Here is a 21,476-nt window from a genome sequence, read left to right as displayed (position 1 = left end):
CAAAGCAAGAAGCCCTCTGTAGGAGACACTTGAAATGCTGTCTTGCTGCCCAGCCCCCTATGAATGCCTCTACTCTGTTCAGGGCACCTTCATATGGGATCGAGAAAGCCGAACATTTCCTCCTCAGCCTCCTTTGCACTAAAGCCAGGCGGGTGATCCATGCCTCACTGCTTACACTCACCCACACGAGACCTCAGAGGCTCTGGGAAAACTGCACTTTGCTGGCAAGGGCGGCCTTAGAGGGGCGGCTGGGGGGTGAGGGGTCATGGTTGTAGGGTTAGGTTCCTGACACAGAGGCGGCAGGGTGCTGCGACAGGCCAGGGGCAGGGCTGGCGGGGGGCGTTTTCCCCCTGTGGGGTTCCGAGCTTTGTCGCTGGGCGCTGAGACTGAACTTTCCGGCTCCCCCAGTCCCACCAGTCTCCCAACATCATTTTAAAACTTCCTTTCCTGGGGCACCTGGGTGGCTCGGTCAGTTTAGGGACCGACTCTAGGTTTCAGCTCAGGTCATGATCGTCATGAGATCGATCCCCACGTCAGGTTCGTGCTCAGCACAGAGTCTGCTCAAGATTCTTGCCTTCGGGGCGCCTGGGTGGCTCAGTCAGTTAAGTGTCTGCCTTCGGCTCAGGTCATGATCCCAGGGTCCTGGGATCGAGCCCCATATCAGGCCCCCTGCTCAGTGGGGAGCCTGATTTTCCCTCTCCCTCTGCCTCCCCTGGCCCCACTCATGCTCTCTCGCTCACTGTGCACTCTCTCTCCAATAAATAAATAAATTCTTCAAAAAAAAGAAAAAACTTAAAAATAAAAGATTCTTTCTCGCCTCTCTCCCCCTACCCCTCCCCCCACCCCCATGCATGGTCTCTCTCTCTCTCTCTCAAATAATCTTTAAAAAAAGAATAAATTAAAATACAACTTCCTTTCCTACTCCATAAGTCAGCTCCTACTGCTGGTAACTATGAGCCCTGAGTGACAGTTGAGTTCAAATGTGCCCCAGCTGTCATCTCTTGTGGTCCCAGCCATGATGACGGCTTCCCTTTGTTCAGTGTTGGCACTGGGGCTGGGGGACCGAGCTCCTGGCTCCACGTTAATTGTCCGCCAGGATCCTCACACCGCCACGCCGAGGCAGGTGCTCTTCTTACCTTCACGGATTGTGGGGAAGAGTGGGGACATCAAGGCATGAGAAGACTTGTCCAAGGTCTTCCAAAAGGGTAATTAAATGCCGAGACAGGAGCTAAGCTCTGGAAGCCACATGTGGATGCTACAGCCAGTGGCGGCCGTCCAAGAGAAAGCGTCTCACTCTGCTCTCCTGGGCGGAACAGGAGGAACAAGGCAGGACATCTCCTCTTCACAACATGCTCTTCCCTGAAATAAGGACCAGCACCACCTCACCAGGTTCGCAGATGGGGAAGTAAAGACACTGTCCAAGAAAGGGTTTTTTCACAAGATTACTGACCATGGGACGTACCGTTCGCCCACAAGCATGTTCTCTGAAACCCACCTGGGGCGAAGGGGATGCACATCAGGTAGACAGTGATATGTAGCCGAAGAAGCTAGAGGCCAGCGTTGGGCTAAAAGCCTCAGTGCGCAGGCCTGCACTGCAAATACATTTCAATACAGGTAATTTCTTTTCTGTTCGTTTTCAAGTTCTTATTTCATTTACACTATTCCAAGGCCAATCAATCTTGACATTAAGGCTGTTTGATGTGTGGTACAGACGGTCGAATTAAGGATAAGATGTTTTATCAGCTCCTCTAAATTTTCTTTTCTCTGGTCGAAGATTTTTTATACTGCGTTGATCTTTTTTTTATTCATAAGGGCTTTATTGCCATTTGTCATGGTGGCATTAACTGGGCATCTAATGAAGGCTTGGATATGGAAGTCTGCATCTCATTTATCCTCAATAGCAAAATTAATTATTAGCAAAATTTATCCTCAATAGCAAAAGCATCAGGATAATAGCCTTCTAAGCTGGAACTTCTCTAGCCCACCCTGAGTCATCTAAAATGTATTTTGCTTGTGTCTTCCAGGATTGGGACTCAGCTGGACACTTTGGGAGACAGTGCCCAATTTCAACTTCTGTCCACTGACAGTCCATACCCTACTCCCTGCCCAACTCGCTGTTTGGAGAGGCTTGGGTTGGAATGGCCAGGAGCCTATTCTCGTGCTCATTCCCTCTACACACACTTATTGAGCACCTTCTATAGGCCAAGCTCAGGGATATAAAACAGACTCAAGAAGGTCACAGCCAAGGGGTCATGCCACCATTGTTGGCCAATGTCCAATGTAAGGAAAATAGTTAGCCAAGTATCAAGATTGGGAGCAAGATGGAAAGATTATCTGCTCTATCCTTTTGCCTCTGGTAAGGCGATCTTCTCAACCAGCGTTTCCATTAAGGGCTGCCAAACATCTGCTATCACAGATATTGACTTTGACTTATAGACTTTCTGGATATACGAGTACAGTGGTTTCCCTGGGCTGTCATAACAAAGTACCACAAACTGAGGGGCTTAAACAACAGAAATTTATTGTCTCAAAGTTCTGTTGACCAGCTGTCCAAAATCAAAGCGTCGGCGGGGTTGGTTCCTTTTGACGGCTGTGAGGAAGGGATCTGTTCCAGGCCCCTCTTTTGGCTTGCAGATGGCGGTCTTCTCCCTTTATCTCCCTGTATCACTGTCCCTTCTGGGAATGTCTCTGTGTCCAAATTCCCTCTTTTTAAAGACACCCGTCATATGGGATTAGGGCCCACTGTAATGACCTGATTTGAAGGATTATCATTGAAAAGGCCCTATTTCCAATAAGGTCACATTCTGAAGTACTGGGAGCTAGGACTTCACCACATGAATTTTAGGGAGACACAATTCAACCTGTAACAATGAACGTCTCTGAAGTTGTTTTAAAGAAAGGTCTAGGGGCGCCTAGGTGGCTCAAGTGTTAAGCGTCTGCCTTCAGCTCAGGTCATGATCCCAGGGTCCTAGGATCGAGCCCCACATCGGGCTCCCTGCTCGGCGGGAAGCCTGCTTCTCCCTCTCCCACTCCCCCTGCTTGTGTTCCCTCTCTCGCTGTGTCTCTCTCTGTCCTATAAATAAATAAATAAATAAAATCTTTAAAAAAAAAAAAAAAAAAAAGGTCTAAAACAGCCTCCAGCAGCACAATATAGTTAGAGCCCTGGGTGGAAGGTGAAGAGTCTGAAGTTCAAGTTCTAAATTAGCCACTTCCCCTCTCTGAGCCTCAGATCTCTTCTCCAGAGAGCAGGAGATCTGGATGGGGCCTCCAAAGCCCTCTTACCTTTCCAGGATCGTGTTGCTGACGAAGCGAGAGAACTTGAGGCCATGTAGTAGGGAAGTCCATGGTGAGGCTCCACGACTTACAACTAGGGTGATCCTGAGCAAGCACTGACCTTCTGAGCCTCAGGGGGTTTTAACTGGGAAATGGGGAGAGTGGTAGGAGCTACTTCAAAAAGTTGTGAGGACTGGACAATGGAATATCACTCAGCCACAAAAAGAAGGAAGTCTTGCCATTTGCAAGGATGTGGATGGAGCCAGAGTATTATGCTAAGCAAAATAAGTCAGAGAAAGACAAGTACCGTATGATTTCATTCATATGTGGAATTGAAGAAACATAACAAGCAAAGGGGAAACAAAATAAGAGAGAGACAAAGAGAAACCAAGAAAGAGACCTAACTATAGGGAACAATCCGATGCTTACCAGAGGGGAGGTGGGTGGACGGGTATGTTAAATAGGTGATGGGGACTGAGGAGACCTCCTGTAATGAGCGCCGGGTGCTGTATGGAAGTATTGAATCACCGTATTGTACACCTGAAACTAATATTATACTGTGTGTTAACTACACTGGAATTAAACAAAGAAAAAAAACTTTAAAAAATACAGAACATAAATATTCTACTAAAAACGAAATAAAACAAAACCCAAAAGAGGCTGTGAGGATTAATAAGGCCCGTGGATTGCCCGGAACACAGTTGTCACTCATGCACGTGAACCGTGAATGGTATTATTACTGCGGTCAGGCTTTGGATCTCGGACTCAGCTCTCCGGTGGCATCCATTGTCAGAAGGCAGGGACCCAGTGTCCCATCCAGTGGCTCCGATGGAGTGAGATGCTTTAGCACCAACACTCTGGTGACCCTTGTGATATGCCTTTTCCCGGCTCCACCTTACCCAAATCCTGTCCCATTCTATTTAGCTCATTCACATTCGTGTCATTCGGGTTAGGGCTAGGATTTCAAGTGATTTTTCCTCTCACTGTGTTTTATAATTTTTATACCATACAGAAGTGTCATAAACCATATTCAGGGGCACCTGAATGGCTCAGTCAGTTAAGCGTTAAGCATCTGCCTTCGTCTCAGGTCACGATCCCGGGGTCCTGGGATCGAGCCCCGCATCGGGCTCCCTGCTCAGTGAGGAGGATCCTGCTTCTCCCTCTCCCTCTGCCTGCAACTCCCCATGCATGTGCTCTCGCTCTCTATCTCTCTCTGTCAAATAAATAAATAGAATCTTTTAAAAAACCATATTTAATTAGGGCATTTAACACAGCTCTGCGGAGTAGCTGTGTAAATCCAGCCCTCGACCTCCCTCCCCCATGAACTAGACTCCTGGAGGTATGCCTCAGCGTTCGGCTCTGACCTTCATTGAACTGTTCCTTATTTTCTCATGCGTGTCCTCACCTAGAGTGTCAACAATTTGAGGAAACAAACAGGACTTTTTGCTCAGATTTAGCAGAGCTGATTTACTGACTCCCACAGTGTACCAGTTCCTCTGAGGTAAAGCATCTCGTATAACCATCCCCACAACCTCAGGAGGCAGGTCAAGGTACGGTCAAATCACAGAGGAGCCCCTGAAGCTCAGAGGTCACACAGGTAGGTGGTGGTCAAGAATTCTGCCTCTGTCTGACTCAAAAGCCTAATGCTGCCCTCACTAAGCTGTACCAGCTCAGCAGATCCATGGATCCCTTTCCTTCACCTGGAATCCTCTAGCCTGAGCAGGGTTTTCCATGGCCATGGTGCTCCCTAGTGGCTTAATAGGGCCCATTCCCCAGCCAGGTTTCAGACTCATTCCGTGGGACACTGAGCACTTGACAAAGTGACCAACAGGGCTGGCCCCGGGGTAGCAGGCCCTGTGCACCCAAGGGAGAACTAGACCCTCTACCGGAGCTGCGCTTCTTCATTGGACCCCCCAGGAGGATTCTGCTCCTGATAGGCCAAGGAAGAGGAGCTAGGGTCTTTGGGGCCAACAGCAGAGAGAGGACCTAGAAGGTCTGGTTCCCCCAACCATGCTTCTCACCTCCAACTTCCCAGTCAAGACATGTGGGCCATTCTCTGCTGGACTCTCCTGGGACTTCCATTTTCCAAGAGCTTGTTTATGGAGAAGAGGAGAAAGAAGAGGATAAATGTGGCAAAAGTTTGGAACTTAAAGCTTTTTCTTCTTTTTTTAAGTAATCTCTACACCCAACGTGGGGCTCGAACTCACAGCCCCAAGATCAAGAGTCGTACACTCCTCCAACTGAGCCAGCCACGTGCCCCACAACTTAAAGGTTCTTAACACGACAGAGAGTTCCTTTCCCAAAAGACCCAGCAAGATTCTTCAATAAATATTGAATCCTCATTGCATTCCACAATGCTCAGGATGCAGAAATGGAGGGGATACTTATCTTTGAAAAAAGTAAACATATAAAGAATTACAGTGCAATGAGGCAAGTACTTGAATGTGGGACTTTTCCTGCTACCCTAGAAACGGATATCAGCACTCAAAACTGAGAAAAAGAACCGTCAATACCCCCCACCAACTCATGAAAGTAGAAAACAGTGTGGGGTCAAGCACTCCTCCAACCGTCTCACCAACCCCCTGCACCTCCCCAGCCTATACACATGCCACCTCGTAGGGGCAAACAGCAACAGGGCAGAGAAAGAGGGGTAGTGTGGAGTAGTCTGCCCTCCTGCCTCTGCTGTGGCAAGGACGCGTGGGCCAGCGGTCATCCTCTTCCTACTTGCTCATTTTCCCTTGAGAGGCCTTTCCTATAGCCTGAAAAGCAATCACCAGCTTTTCTGAGAACACTTGAATCATCAATCTGGCTTTGAGATAATCAGAGATACCCGGGAGCTGCATTAGCCAACATGGCAGCCCATAGCCACACGTGGCTATTCAACACTTGAAGTGTGGCCAGGCTGAATTGAAATGTGCTGTGAAAAATATGCACCGGATTTTGAAGACTTAGTGCGGGGGCAGAAAATGTAAAATATCTCATTAGTATTTTCAAATTGATTGCATGTTGAAATAACAATATTTTGGACACATTAGTTGGATAAAAAAAATATACCATTAAAATTAATTTCACCTGTTTTACTTTTTTTAGTGTGGCTAGATTATTCAAAACTACAAATGCGGCTCAAGTTATAGCTCTCTAGGATGGCCTGGCCCGGGAGCTTACAAAGCGGGAGCTGAGAAGCCCTAGTCCAGTTAAGCTTGACAACACATAGGGGACGCTACCGCAGAGTCACGCTTCGTCCCGCAGAACTTCGGAGGGAAGCCGACTTTTAAAGGTAGTTTTAAGCTGCTTTTTCTAAAATTTAAATGGTCCATACTATGTTAACATAAATAGTTTTTCTAGGCAGAAGTCCGAAACTCCTGAATTACAACATTCAAGACTAGAATTTTAAGGAAGCTGCAAGTTTCACTATCACAGCTAGGGACATATCCTTTGACCCAGTAATTCCATTCTAGTAATTTATCATAAAAAAAATGTTAGCGTGCACAAATATTTAGCTACAGAGATATTCATTCACCCAGCATTTGTAATACCCCCCCCCCCCCCCCCCCCCGCCTCTAAACCAAAAACCAACTAACTGGATATTAATAAGGGATTAATTAAATCATTTATGGTACAACTATATTATGGAATATTTTGTAACTACCACAAGGGGTGCAAATGAATACTTATTGACATGGAAAGACATTTATGCTAAGTTCTGTGGAAAAGGCCAGCTACAGAAATGCATGTCCATTATGTGTCAATTTTGCCTAAAAAAGAAAAAAATAAATAAAAGCATACATTTATTTCCTGAGGGAAACAGCTCAGGCAATGGGCTGAAAGGATATTCTCCAAGTGGTTGTTTTTGTTTTTGTTTTTTTAAGATTTTATTAATTTATTTGAGAGAGAGAGCATGAGCGGGGAACGGGCAGAGGGAGAGGGACAGGGACAAGCAGACTCCCCAGTGAGCGGGGAGCCCAACGTGAGGCTGGCTCCCAGGACCCCAAGATCATGACCCCAGCAGAAGTCTGACACTGAACTGACTGAGCCACCCAGGTGCCTCTCTCCAAGGGATTTTAAATCCTCTCTGGACAGACTGTGGGTGGCTTTCTCTCCTTATTTCACAACTGCTCTTTTAAAGTTATTTTTAAGTAGTCCTACGCAGTCTTCTTTGCAGGGGACACCTTCTTCCCCAAACTTTTCCTGCGCCCTCGCCAAAGCAAGAACCAAGGTCTTCGTTAAAATCCCTACACTTCCCAATATCTAGCTTGGGGTTTTCACCGTGTTCCAGGTGGTCCTCAGGCCCCTGCGTGCATGTCACCTCCCCTACACGCCTGTGCAGCCCTGCACCAGGGTCCTGCGTCGCTCTCTGTCCCTGCCGCACCGCCTGGATCTGACCCTGTCTGACCCGCCCGGTTATTATTGCAAAACGCACACAAGGTCTGGTCTGAAGGTCTCGGAATCGGCTGAATGGGAATCCAAAGGTTGACATCGCTGAGACACAGTGCCAGGCCGGAACCGAGGCCCTACAGCCCGGCTGCACACCTCTCCCCCCGCGAGAATTACTCGCGCCGCCCGGTTGCGGCTCCGGGCGGCGGCGGCGGCACGATCTCGTCCAAACACAACGCGGAGGTCGCCCGGCGAAGTTTGTCCCTTTGGAGGCGCCGTCCCCCTCTGCGCCCGGCTCGAGTCATGTGAGCGAGACGCGCTCCGGGCCTGGGGCGGAGAAGGAGGCGACGAGAGCTGCGGGATCCGGGGCCCGGCGGAGGACGGGCGGGATGGAGGCCACCTTGGAGCAGCACTTGGAGGATACGTGAGTAGCGCGGCGCGGGGACTTGAGCGGGACACAGGGCGCGCGCTGCGAGTGCCGGCCGGGCGTGCTGGGGACGCCGCGCGACCCTCGGGTCGGGGAAGCGGGGGCGGGGGGGTGTTGAGGCGGCGAACTCTGTCCCGCGGCCGCGGGGTGCAGGGCGTGACCCGGAATTAAAATCCCGTAATCCCGCCGGGGCTCCGCACCCTCTTCCGGGAGCTAGTCTCCGCAGCCCAAGGCCAAGGCCAAAACCGCCCGTCGTGTTGGCAGTCGTCTGTATGGCAGGGTCATTCTTCGGGAGTTTTAGGAAATGGGTTAATTTGGGGGAAGGTTGTACCAGGTGTGCAAAGCGAGCCCTGCAATGTAAACATAAGCACACACGTCTGTCCTCGCGTGTGTAGCCAGTTACTTGGTGCTTAAGGAAATGAAAGACATCTCTTAAATTTTTGAACAGGTAATATCCACCTAAAGTATAAAATTGAAAGTATAAGAAGGCGCACAGGGAAACAGCTCCCTCCCACCAATGCCGCTCAGTTTCTCCCACTTCCCCTCCTGGAGGCAACCCGTGTTAGTTTTTTCCGCATCTTTAACAATGGCGACAAAATATTAATATTGCCATATTTGTGGCCCTCCAAAGCTCAACAGTACCTGACCCAGTCTTTTCTCCCATCAGATATAAATTGGTTTAACTGTTAAATTTAAATTACTTCATTGTAATTTAATTTTTCTCAGCGGGGGTGATAATGAAAAAAGAAACACTGGTTTAAAGCGAGACAATGCCTGGTACATAGAAAAACGTGTATGTGTTGTTATAATTATTTAAATTCATTTTCTGACATCATTTGCGTCATTCCTCTGGTGCTCCTGGAATTAGAATGAAGAATCCATCCATTGTTGGAGTCCTGTGCACAGATTCACAAGGACTGAATCTGGGCTGTAAGTATCTCACGATCAACTCTTTGGTGGATTGCAAAGCACTTGATATTGACCGGGAGCCTAGTGTGCTGTTCTCTAGTTTGTACTTCCTGTTATCCTGCCTCTTTCTGGGTACTTTTGTGAGAGTAGAGTTTATCTCCAAAATTGAAAGTTTTCAATTGGTATTTATGAAGGTAGAAGTGGTCCTTGCAGTTCTAACAGTACAAAATTGTTTCTACTAAAATAGTATTTGAATTATTTTAAATTGGGTCTAGCAAGGACTTGAGATAATGACATCAGGTACCATTTGTTGAATGTGTGCAGACTGCTAGGGTTTGTGTACTTTATCTCTAATTTTCACAATAACCCAGCAAAATAGACAGTGCTATTTTGTAGTCCCAACTACACCTAACAGTAAGAGAGTAGGCGGTAGAAATGGGAGCTTCAGAGTTGAACACACTTGGGTTCAGCCCCCTGCTCTTCCTTTGCTAATAGTGTGACCTTAGACCAAAAATAGCCTTTCTTAGCCTTAGTTTCTCTACTGGGTTGTTTTTGTTGGTTGGTTAGTTGGTTGGCTGTATAGATTTATTTTCAAAGGTCAAAAACTCTTAGACAATTTAAATACAAGTCTAAACAGAATGACTCTGTCAAAGTCAGCAATAATGCCAAAACACATTGTCACTTCCAGACACTTACCAGTATCTTCCTTGTCTTCTCTAAGTGAAAAAAGGGGTCTGACATTTTATTCATATACATCCTTCTTATCTGCAATGTAATATACAATTTCTTGTGGACACATTAACTTCTCCATATCTGTATCAGGAATTTCAAACCCAGAGTCGTCCTCCATGGCCAATATAATAATCTCCACTTGGTCCAAACTGTTTAAGCCATTTGGTCTTTCATCAAATGGGAATTTACCTAGAGCTTTTCTGGGTCATTCTTGTCATTGAGTTTTAAGACCTTTTTTTTTTTTTTTTTTTTGGTAAAGAATATGGTCCTTGATTCCCTCTCACATCAGAGGAGGCGCACCACCATACAGGCAGCCCGCCTGTGTAACTGCCCAGACCCTGCTTGAGCACCGGGGCTGCGTGCGCAGGCGCGGCCCTCATGCGGGCCTCCATGGGGCACAGGGTGGTGCTGAGTAGCCAGGCCTTGGCCAGCGAAGGGGTGTTGGGCAGCAAAGGTCTAGGGCACTTGGCTGACATGGGTGGAAAGGACACGAGCTGCCAAGGCCATGCCAACCCAGGATCTCCGTACTGGGTTGTTGTTTAATAACGATAGTAATTATAGAATTGCATTTATTGAGTGCCAACTATGTGCGAAGCACCATTCTAAGTGCTTTACCCAAACTCTAGGTCATTTAATCCTTGTAACAACCCTGTGAGGCAGATGAAGAAATTGAGGTTGAGTGACTTGCCCCAGGTCATAGAGCTAGGGTTGAGCTAGGATTTCAGTCAGGCTCCAAAACCTCCTAGTCACGGTGCTGTAAGATTATGTACTGTGTGTGAAACACTCAGCACAGAACCCAGACATGATGCTCAATAAATGGTAAGCGTTACAGATGAGGAGATAAATCCTGAAAGGTAAGTAACTAAAGCATGCAGCTAATTCATGTCAGAACTCATAAACCAAGGACTCCTACCTCCTTGCTCCTCTTTACTGCAGGAATTTTAAAGCTCTGAATTTCTGCTGGGAGGGTAACTGAAAGAGGTAATCTGTGTAACTCAGATTTTACACAAATCATTTAGTTGGGAGAAAAAAGGCAGATTTACTTGAGCTGCTGGTTGATGGAAAGCCTGAAATTCAGGTGTGGGAATCTAAAATGAAATAAGCTCCTTCAAGAAACCTTCAAGGCCCAAAAGACTGCACGGTCTGTCCAGTTACCATTTTATGTAACCGTAGTAAATCCACAGACTCTGCCGTACTGGTGTGTCTGTTACCTGCCACGGTTCCAGGCAGGCGAGCTTATGCTGCCTTTATATGTGGAAATATAGTGTAAACTTAGTAATTACCTTTTGTATTGGGCACCCAAGATTTAGTTATTATCCACAGGCTAAAACAGACATTAACAAAAGCCAGTTAAGTTTGTATTTGAAAACACCCAGCTTATTCTAGTTGAAATAACTGCTCACAGAATATTCACGTATACTGTCAAAGTGATTTTACAGCTGAACTCCTGAGTAAAGACTTTTGTATCCTTTGAGGTTGAGCTCACTAAAAGGAAATCAGATTTCCCATGAGGAATTAATTAGTTTCACAAGTCTCTTGCCTTTACTGACTGCTTTTTGTCAACTTCACCTCTGAGTGTCTTGTTGGTTTCACTAAGCTTCCGGTAAAAGGAATTTATGGCTTTCAGATTGACTTGAATTAGAGCTTCCTTATATGTGTGAGAAGGTGTTTAGAGAGTGTGATGAGAGTGATTGAAAATTGAGTGTCTCCTGACGCTTTATTGATTTAAGAACTGTTGTCTGGCTTTCTCATTTATGTAACCAGCTTAGTAGCAGGATAAAATCATTTCATGTCAGTACCTAACCTAAAAGACCATGAACTGAGCCTTCTTTTTGTGAATAAATCAATGAGAGATACTACTATAGCTCAGTACTCATTTTTGGACAATCAGGTGACATGATTACATCTGTCTTCCAGGCCGTGGGACCCTGTCAGATGAGCATGCTGGAGTGATATCTGTTCTAGCCCAGCAAGCAGCTAAGCTGACCTCAGACCCCACTGATATTCCTGTGGTGTGTCTAGAATCAGATAATGGGTGAGTAGATGTTGACAGATCCTTTCTTTTTTAATTAGAAAAGTTCCTGGGAAGGTTGAGTGGGGTCTGCCCTGTGTTATTAGCAATTTCCATTCAAAAAACTTGGAGGGAGGTTCTTCACCCTTTGGACCATAGGAGGAAATAGACTGATCTCTGAAGCTAATGTACTTTCAGGACCACAATTATTTAAATGAAGAGTAAGAATTGTCATGACTATCAGTCTATCAAGAAAAAGAAAGTAATAAATAGTACAGGGGAAGACCAACCAAAGAACAGAAACTACTTCTGTAGTAATAGAAATACTAAAGATATTCCAAGTGAGCATCCTCAGAATAATAGTAAATGATGAAAGCAGAATACAGAACTGTGCACAGTATGATCACAGTTTTGTACAAAGAGAAAAAAAAAATGCATGTATGGTATACATGCAGATAACAAAACACAGTAGTGGCTGTCTTTGAGCAGTAGGATTATAGATTCATTTCATTTGTATATTTTATACTTTTCTGTATTTCCCAAATGTTTTCTTGTGTTCATATATTGCTTTCATACATTAAAAAAAATGATAAATAATATTTTTTTAGTTGTATCCTAAACCAAACAGCATCTTTAATCTTCAACAGACTCCCACTTACAACATTTTACTGAATATCTTCCGCTTTGCCTTTCAGGAACATTATGATCCAGAAACATGACGGCATCACCGTGGCGGTCCACAAGATGGCCTCTTGACGGCTCATATCAGTTCTCCAGCAGCCTGTCATCAGGGCTCAATCCTACCTGTGTAAATGATCTTGTAGAACTATGAAAGTCCCAGTAGTTAGGCCATTTATTTAATGTGTATTGGGCGCATTTCTGTTAATTTTAGAGTTAGCTGCTTTTTGACAGTCAAGGGACTGACTTATCCAAATATTAGTAAGAAAGGATCATGTTTTGAAGCACCAGGTCCAGGTCACTTTGTACATAGAATTTTCTTATGCTCAATAAATCTGGTCAGAGGAAAGCGTGGATCTCTTCTGGATTCTTTAAATTCTTATCAAATGTTCATTTTTTTTTTCAATTATCAAATTGTAATTTTTTTTTTAAGTCTTTGTTCCAAATTACTCTCTTCTCTTTCCGAAGATTCCTGAACTACGGACATTCTCACACAAGTGTCCATGGATATTGAAAACAAATTAAGCCTATTCCCACCCCATAATAACATAAAGCTAATTATCATTAAGTACTTACTATATACCAGGAACTCATTTGAATTCTCACTGATAATCCTATATGGTATGTACTCATAGTTGTCCCATTTTGCATTTGTGTAATTAAGGCTAAGGGATTTGCAGAGTAACCATTTGGATTTTAGGCTCCCCAACTCAGGGGCACCTGGGTGGCTCAGATGGTTAAGCGTCTGCCTTCGGCTCTGGCCATGATCCCAGGGTCCTGGGATCGAGCCCTGCATCGGGCTCCCTGCTCGGTGGGAAGCCTGCCTCTCCCTCTCCCCCTGCCCTCCCCTCCCCCACCCCATTCATGCTGTCCCTCTCTCTTGCACTCTCTCTCAAGTAAGTAAATAAAATCTAAAAAAAAAAAAGACTCCCATCTCTGAGCTTGTACTTTAAACGTCAGACCATTATAAAAATACGCATGTTTGGCCAGAAAAAAAAATCTACCATTTGAACATAAGACAACATTATCTTTTCTTTAACCTTATAAAGGTAAACTGTAAGTTCTCAACAGCGGAATGGTGCACAGGCAGGTACAGGTGACCTCATTTTGTTGAATTCAAATGCAGCTCCTGTTACTCTTTAGCAATTTAATATTTGACAGTATAAAAAAATCTCCAGAATATTATTTATTCAAAAATATCAAGCATCTCCAAATATAAGATACTATAAGAGGATACAAAGATTTTGCATAAGACCTGGTTCCAGCCTTTGAGTTCATACTTTGATAGAAGGAATGTGGATGTATGTTGTCTTCACCAATACCTGACATGTGGTATATATGTTTGTTTTATATATTAAAATATGTTTGTGTGTTATATGGTATTTGCCTGTCTTGCCTGCCTCTGCATAGGTTTTGAGGGCAGGTGCTTTGTCTTACTCACACGAGTGTATTCCAAGTACTTAGAACAGTGCTAGGACATAGTAGTCACTGAATACTTGCCAGGTAGAATAATATATAACTAATAGAAGAGAATTTCGTTGAAAGGCCTAGGATATTCCAGGCAGAGAGAGTGGCAACAGCGAACACTGGTGATAAACCAAGAGGACTATTTATATAATACTAACTGCTTTAGTTTGGCCTGTGAGGTAGGAGGTGAAAAAGCTGGAAGGTAGGGCAGCTACCTCAAGGAACTTGAATATCTACTTTTTAAGAGTCCTGGGCCTTACCCTGTTAGCAGAATGGAGTTTGGAATAAATAAGCATCAAATTTGAGCTTAAACATGAGTCTGATGAGGTAGACCAAAGTCACTTTTTTTCAAGCAGAAAAACTTCCTTTTAGTATGTATTTCCAATTCTTTTTTTTTTTTAAGTTTTTTTTTTTTTTTTTTTTTAAGATTTTATTTATTTATTTGAGGCAGAGAGAATGAGAGACAGAGAGCATGAGAGGGAGGAGGGTCAGAGGGAGAAGCAGACTCCCTGCCGAGCAGGGAGCCCGATGCGGGACTCGATCCCGGGACTCCAGGATCATGACCTGAGCCGAAGGCAGTCGCTTAACCAACTGAGCCACCCAGGCGCCCTGTATTTCCAATTCTTAACCCTGAGTGATAAGAGCCAATCTTTTAAGTTTTTGCTACATGCTAGACACATGCTAAACAATTTACACGCATTTAGCTCATTTAATCTTCTTACAAGGTATTATCCCCATTTCAGAGAGGAAGAAATAGGCTCAGCAAGATAAAGTCCTTAGCTCAGGATCAAATATGAGAGACAATTAAAAAAACAAATTGGCAGAAAGGAAACAAAAGAGAATGAAGAATTAGAGATAATTGAATTGTCTAATCTAGAGAGAGGAAGAACTAGGTGCCTTGGAAAGAAGCACTCAGAGGGAAGGATTAGAGAGCAAAGATGTCTGGGTTTGGTATTAGATATGTTAAACTTGAATTTCTTTTTTTTTTTTTTTAAGATTTTATTTATCTATTTGACAGAGAGAGACACAGCGAGAGGGGGAACACAAGCAGGGGGAGTGGGAGAGGGAGAAGCAGGCTTCCCGCTGAGCAGGGAGCCCGATGGGGGGCTCGATCCCAGGACCCTGGGATCATGACCTGAGCTGAAGGCAGACGCTTAACGACTGAGCCACCCAGGCGCCCGGAACTTGAATTTCTAACAGGACATGCTGGTGGTGGTGCTCAGGAACAAACATGTATCAGGTGCTCACTTTGTAGCGGGCACAGTGCTATACTTCCCAAGGCCTGTAGAACAAAACCTGAAACTTACCGTGGTCTCCCAAGCCTTGGGAGATCCGGTCCCTGCCCACCCCTTATGCCACATCTCAGACCACCCTCTGCCTACACGTAGCCCCTCTGTCTAGCACAGTGCCTGGCACAAAGGACGCAACTTTACTGAATGAAATGAATAAACGAACATACGTCCTCATTTATTCCTCATAACAATCTTCAAGGGAGGGCAGGGTGCACCCACATTTATCGATGGAAAGAGTGCTGCAAAGAGCTCAGGGTTGGAGACGGCTGATTTTCTGGTCTGTACAGTGCTGCAGCGAAAGTAAGATTGTATATGATCCTATGCCGCTGAAGTAGGATTGTGTGTGTGCGCATATACATAGATCTCCTACTGGTTCTGTTTCTCCTACAATCTCTGTATATTGTTAGTCCTCACAAAAAACCTTGCAAGGTAGTACCAGCTACATTTTACAGATTTGAAAACAGACTCAGGGTAACCTGTCCAGAGTCTCCAGGCTTAAAAAGCAGCAGAGTTGAGATCCTAACCGAGTCTGTGTTTCGCACCACACCTGAACGCTCCCTGTATGTCGTAGGTGCTCGGAGCAGTTCATCCGAGGATTGCGCATCCCTCCCAGCCTGCGAGAGTGGCTGACTGTTCCGCCACACTTTGAACCTGACCTCCAGCCCTCAGCATCAGAGCTATCTATGGATAGAAAGCCTAGCCTCAGCTGAGCCTGCTATCAGAATCATAGATAGGAGCAACACGTCCTCCCCACACACGCACCCCCAAAAATTAGTCCCACGGATGTTTACTCGAAAGTGCTTGTTAGTATGTAAGTACAACACACTAACAATTAGGAACATTGTTAGTAACTACAAATAACTGAAAAGCCTTCACCTTCTCTCTTTAGGGTTTTGCGCTCTGCTGAAGGTCTGTTGGATCCTTAGCACCAGCACCACACAACTGCCTAATCCTTTCCATCTGTAACACTTGCAGGGCATCTTCCCAGCTCTGCTTCTGCTGGCACTTTCATCAAAAAGTATTATAGAGTTTGGTTTTAAGAGCCTGAGAAACCCCTTATTTTTTATAAAGGAGGATGCATAAATATGTGCAGATTTTCCAGATAAAACAAGAAAAACACACTCTGGTTCAAAACCTAGAATGTTGGTGCTGGGGAGATGAAAGGCGATTTCCTGTTGCCTTTTTTATTATATTTTCTTTTTTGATGTGGAGGGTGGGACAGAGGAAGGAAATGGGATAAGAAAGCTGAATTTTCCCAGTCATTTTCGAGAAAACTTAACCATTTCCAAAACGCAAGAAGAAAGGCTTCATTAAAACTACAAGTATATACGTTCCACGGGAGGTGTTTGGAATTAATGTGATCAAGAATTAAAAAAAGGAAATGGGGCTTCAACTCTAGATTACTAAGTAAAATTAGTCAATACACAAAAGGTCACATAAATAGGCAGAACTTACTGCAGACTGCCATCCATAGCCAGGAAACTCATCTCCCAAGTCTGGGAGAGTTGTACGTTTTCTGTAAAATTAGCATGTCCTGAGGAGCTCCCAGAGGAGCAGCACCGCGATCAAAGTTCTGGGGCCCCACACCCCACCTTCAGCATAGTGCTAAACAATAAACTGAGGTATATTAAAAATTATAAGGGGCGGGGCACCTGGGTGGCTCAGTCGTTAAGCGTCTGCCTTCGGCTCAGGTCATGATCCCAGGGTCCTGGGATCGAGCCCCGCATCGGGCTCCCTGCTCGGCGGGAAGCCTGCTTCTCCCTCTCCCACTCCCCCTGCTTGTGTTCCCTCTCTCGCTGTGTCTCTCTCTGTCAAATAAATAAAATCTTAAAAAAAAAAAAAAATTATAAGGGGCGCCTGGCCGGCTCAGTCAGTGGAGCATGCAACTCTTGATCTCGGGGTGTGAGTTCGAGCCCCCATGTTGTGTGTAGAGATTATTCAAATAAACTTTACAAGAAATTTACACATAAATAAAAATAAAAAACACATTCGACATTCCTTCCTTGCTTTTCATACAGATGTTTCCTTTCACCCTTACTATTTTTAAGTAGTTTTAATTACATATATTAATTAGAATTCTTAACCCTTGGAGTCCTGAATTTCTTATGAAAACAGAGAAGCAACCAATTGTGGACTGTTAAACTGGTATTCCGTGGACTGGCAAATTTATAAATTTCATAATTTCTAGTAGTGTGTCCTTCCTCGTAGCAAATTTCTCAGTGTGGCACAAAACATACTTCCCGATAGACTCAAACATCCTTAGTTACTCTGTATAAAAAGCCAAAAGTAAATAAACTTAAGTTCAGTAATTAGTATTCTAGTATTTTATCTTATTTGGAAATGATGTAGATAATCATGAATATTCGTCATTTAACCTAACTTAGTATATAACTTTCTCCTAGTTTCCAAGCAGCGCCCCTACCCCCAACCCCAGGTTCTTTTTGTCCCTTCTGATAAGAATTAAGTGAAGGGGGGAAACCGGAGGGGGAGACAAACCATGAGAGACTATGGACTCTGAGAAACAAACTGAGGGTTCTAGAAGGGAAGGGTGTGGGGAGATGGGTTAGCCTGGTGATGGGTATTAAAGAGGGCACGTTCTGCATGGAGCACTGGGTGTTATGCACAAACAATGAATCATGGAACACTACATCAAAAACTAATGATGTATTGTATGGTGATTAACGTAACAAAATAAAATTTAAAAAAATTAAAAAAAAAAAGAATTACCTCCCTGAAGTCTGCATTTCAAAGAAATGGCTCTGGGTACCTAGAGAACGGAAGTAGAACATTTACATCTCAAAGGCACAGGGAAAAGATATAAATTCCACCAAAAAGGATTTTTATTCCCTATATCCAGATGTTTTATAGTACCCTGCAAGTTTTTTGAGATGAACAGGAGACGTTTGGGGATGGTAAAATGGATAGTGTGCTTTGAACCGTTTCTAGAGCCACATTTCTGTTCTTGTAAAGATGAGATTTGTCAGGACAGTACAGTTGTTTTTAATTCCTCAAAGAACTGGGTTGCAACCTGAATGATATCAAGAGGCTGACTGACCCTCCCGTCCACCCACATGATCTTCAATTTGCTGATTTATTTATTATTCATTAGGGGGATTTCTTTTCTTTTCTTTCTTTTTTATTTATTTGACAGAGAGAGAGAGCACAAGCAGGGGGAGCAGCAGAGTGAGAGAGAGAAGCAGGCTCCGCGCTGAGCATGGAGCCCGATGCGGGACTCAATCTCAGGGTCCTGGGATCATGACCTGAGCTGAAGGCAGACCCTTAACCAATTGAGCCACCCAGGTGCCCCCATTAGGGGGATTTCAACTAAGATGGAAATTAAGATTCTCACGCTCCTAAGATTAAGAGCTGTGTGCCTTTATGACTTAGTAAATCCTTTCACAGTGGTTTGGGAATGTTTTTCTTTCCCTTTAGGTACATAGTTTCACTTTAGTTTAGGGAAAAAGGCCTTTTTAAAAGTTCCTATCAGGCTCTGAATATCAGCTTCCAATCCGGCCGACTTCTGACCACAGAGCTCACTAAACATCCTTTCAAATATCTTATTAATACTTCTTAGCTGGATGAACAGTAAAAATTTTTCTTCTTCTTTTAAACCAGAGGTATCCCTATCAGATGACTCAAAACCCAAACTAACAAACCTTTTATGACTTAACCATGGACAGAAGAGGTGCCCCCAAGGAGTGTGCAAGAGATATTACCTCCTGAGACCCTGAGTTACTCCCAAAGAGAACCCAAAAGGAGACTTCGACAATCCCCCTGATGGCTGAGCATGGCTGGGAGGACACTAGCTGCATATGGGGATGCAACCCATATTTCTGTCCAGCCATAGTTTTAGGGCCTCCAACCCTACCGTTGAGCTGCCTGCACTTGCAAGAACTAATAACCTGTGTGTCCCGACAGGCAGAAAAGCCAAGCCACGTTCTCATGACACAAAATGAGACAAAGGGGAAAGCAATAGCTGTCTCCAGGAAAAAAAGGATTGATAACCAGTGGGCACCCAAACAGAAATTCATGAGCCACAATTCAAAGATCTAATTCTCAAATGGTTTTCGCTTGTCAATCTGAATTTGGAAAGGAAGGGACAGCATGAAGTTTACTTCCTCTCTCGCCCAGGCACCACAGACAGAGATCCAGGAGAGCAGAGCTAACTTTGGTAGGAATGCTCACCCTTTGCGGGCTTCTGCCGGTTTTCTCAGGATCCCGTCTGCAGGCTCTGGAGTGAGTGGGGTGTCCCAGGAGGTCTCATTCTGGTCACCAGAAATTGCAGAGGAGGAAAAATGATTTTCCCCCACCTTTTAATGTGAGTGTTTGGCTAAGACCCTTTTTTTCTCAAGGGAACCGCATAAATGGATACATTCACCTAAATTAAAAATCCTCCACTGTGGCCACTGGCATTGAAGATTATCTTTGGTAAGGTTAACCTGCTTGTTCCCCTTTAACACAATATTTTATTCAGCTGAGGCCTCACACTGGGCCCAGCCCAGTTTAAGTTGGTCCTAGTCTGCCCCCAGACCCAGGCCAGTGTTTAAGTTGAACCCAGTCAGTTTCTGGACCCAGTCCCTAAAAAGAAATGCTTGAATGAAGTCCAACAGTGTGGAATACAAACGCTGTGGAGCTAGGACCTAAGAGGGACTTGCCCATGAGCCTGTAGAGGCCCGAGAAAGTCTCAAGCTCCGGGGGCTGGGTGGGGACCTGCGTCCCTTGCTCATTGCTCCTGGGGGGGTGGGTCAGAGGTCTCCTTCCTTTGTTCCCTCTTCTGATACCAGAACTGTTAAAAGATAAACTGAAGCATATTAAATAAATAGGTTAAGAGTTTATTTGAGGAAAAATCTATTCAAATCAGGCAGTGTCAGGTCAGAAGGATTTAGCAGCACTCCATCGACAGGAGCTCAGGGAGAGACTTTCAGAGAGAAAAAGGTGGAAGCAAAGCAAGGAAGTTTTTGGTGTTTTTGTTGTTGTTGTTGTTTTTTAAGATAGTTTATTTATTGATTTTCGGTAGGCCCTATGCCTGCCATGGGGCTGGAACTCAGGACTCTGAGATCAAGAGTCACGTGCTCTCCTGACTGAGCCAGCCCGGCGCCCCAGCAAGGAATTTGTTGATATAGTTTGAAGCCTAGTTCCTTGTGATGAGTTGTCTTTACCATTTTCATTTGGTACTTTTGTGGCATTGACTGGGCTTAGATTTGGGTTTGCTTGCAGAAACCACCCTGGGCCTTAGAGCCACCTCTGTGTAAGGGTTTCCTTGTTGAATTAACTTAACCATAGTTCCCAAAAGGATTTTCTACTTGGTTTACTCTGATGCTTGCTTCTGAGCCTATGGTGAAAAATTCTACTTTCTGAGTCTGGGTGGGTGGAGGGAGGGCCTGGGATGATGTCAAATCACAGTGTTTCCTCCACCCCTCAGGAAGTTAAAGTCCACTGGCAGGAGTGACCACATTGACTCCAACCGCACGGACTTAGAATGCTCGCTTGTGTTCACAGTGCAGCTGAATGAAATGCCTTAAAAAAAGGAGTAACTTTGTCGACAATCCTATACTTTTTCTTCCCAGATTGCCTCATCGGTGAAGGATTCCTTTGCTGAAGACCACATCAAAGGTAAAATAAAGACAGGACGGTGTGTTGGGTTGGTTTTCTGCAATGTTTTGAATGACCGGCATCTTCCCCCAGCCCCCCACCTCCCTCACCTGGCCTGCTCACCAGACAGCCTGCCCTGTCCGGGAAGCAACAGCCTGCCTGCCAACCTGACGGAGGGAAATAAAGAATGCCGCATGCTTTCTTCCGGACATTTACATTTCTCTTTGCTAGTTCTCTATTTTTTTTTTTTTTTTTTTACTGGACCACTTGTGAGAAAATAGGTTCTATGATACCTCGCTCCTGAGTGCTTGCTAGCATGCCGCTCCCGAGACCAAGAACATGCTCCTAGCAGAACCACAAGACCACGACCGCATGGTCTACTAGAAAGTCCAGAATTCAGATTTCCCCAAGTGATCTCCTAAAGTCCTTTACGACTTGTTTCCTGGTCCAGAATTCAGTCGAGGAGCAGTCATGGCATTTTTGTTGTCACATCTATTTAGTTAGTCCCTTATTATATTTTCATTTTAGCAATTGCTTTGTAAAGGGAATTCCTAAACCCGAGGCTCCTCCTCCCCTCCTTGTTTCTCTAAAGTCAGGAGCTCACCCAGAGGACCAGAGGGTGATACACAACTTCCCCTAGGATGTGGCTTGCAGACCTAGGCCACGGAGGCCAGTGCTAAGAGCGGCCACCTTACAGTGAGGTCAGGCTTTGTAGTTAATT

The 21,476-nt window shown here is 44.9% G+C and overlaps 1 protein-coding gene across 1 annotated transcript; it reads left to right on the top strand.

The window, feature by feature from the left end:
- The first annotated feature begins 7,837 nt into the window (after positions 1 to 7,837).
- Positions 7,838 to 13,186, top strand: LAMTOR5 (late endosomal/lysosomal adaptor, MAPK and MTOR activator 5). The gene is made up of 4 exons (XM_021690287.2): positions 7,838 to 8,071; positions 8,943 to 9,004; positions 11,633 to 11,750; positions 12,422 to 13,186. Exons 1-4 carry the CDS (start codon positions 8,037 to 8,039, stop codon positions 12,480 to 12,482), a joined length of 276 nt encoding a protein of 91 aa, XP_021545962.2. The 5' UTR covers positions 7,838 to 8,036; the 3' UTR covers positions 12,483 to 13,186.
- Positions 13,187 to 21,476: the final 8,290 nt, after the last annotated feature.

This window comes from Neomonachus schauinslandi, chromosome 4 (genome assembly GCF_002201575.2).
Source record: "Neomonachus schauinslandi chromosome 4, ASM220157v2, whole genome shotgun sequence".
Classification (NCBI taxonomy): Eukaryota; Metazoa; Chordata; class Mammalia; order Carnivora; family Phocidae; genus Neomonachus; species Neomonachus schauinslandi.
This window is presented reverse-complemented; position numbering and strand designations above follow the sequence as displayed.

Coding starts and splice junctions, on each gene's coding strand:
- LAMTOR5 (XM_021690287.2), top strand. CDS start 8,037: ATGGAGGCCACCTTGGAGCAGCACTTGGAGGATAC. Junction 8,072..8,942: donor GAGCAGCACTTGGAGGATAC/GTGAGTAGCGCG, acceptor TCCTGGAATTAG/AATGAAGAATCCATCCATTG. Junction 11,751..12,421: donor TGTCTAGAATCAGATAATGG/GTGAGTAGATGT, acceptor TTTGCCTTTCAG/GAACATTATGATCCAGAAAC.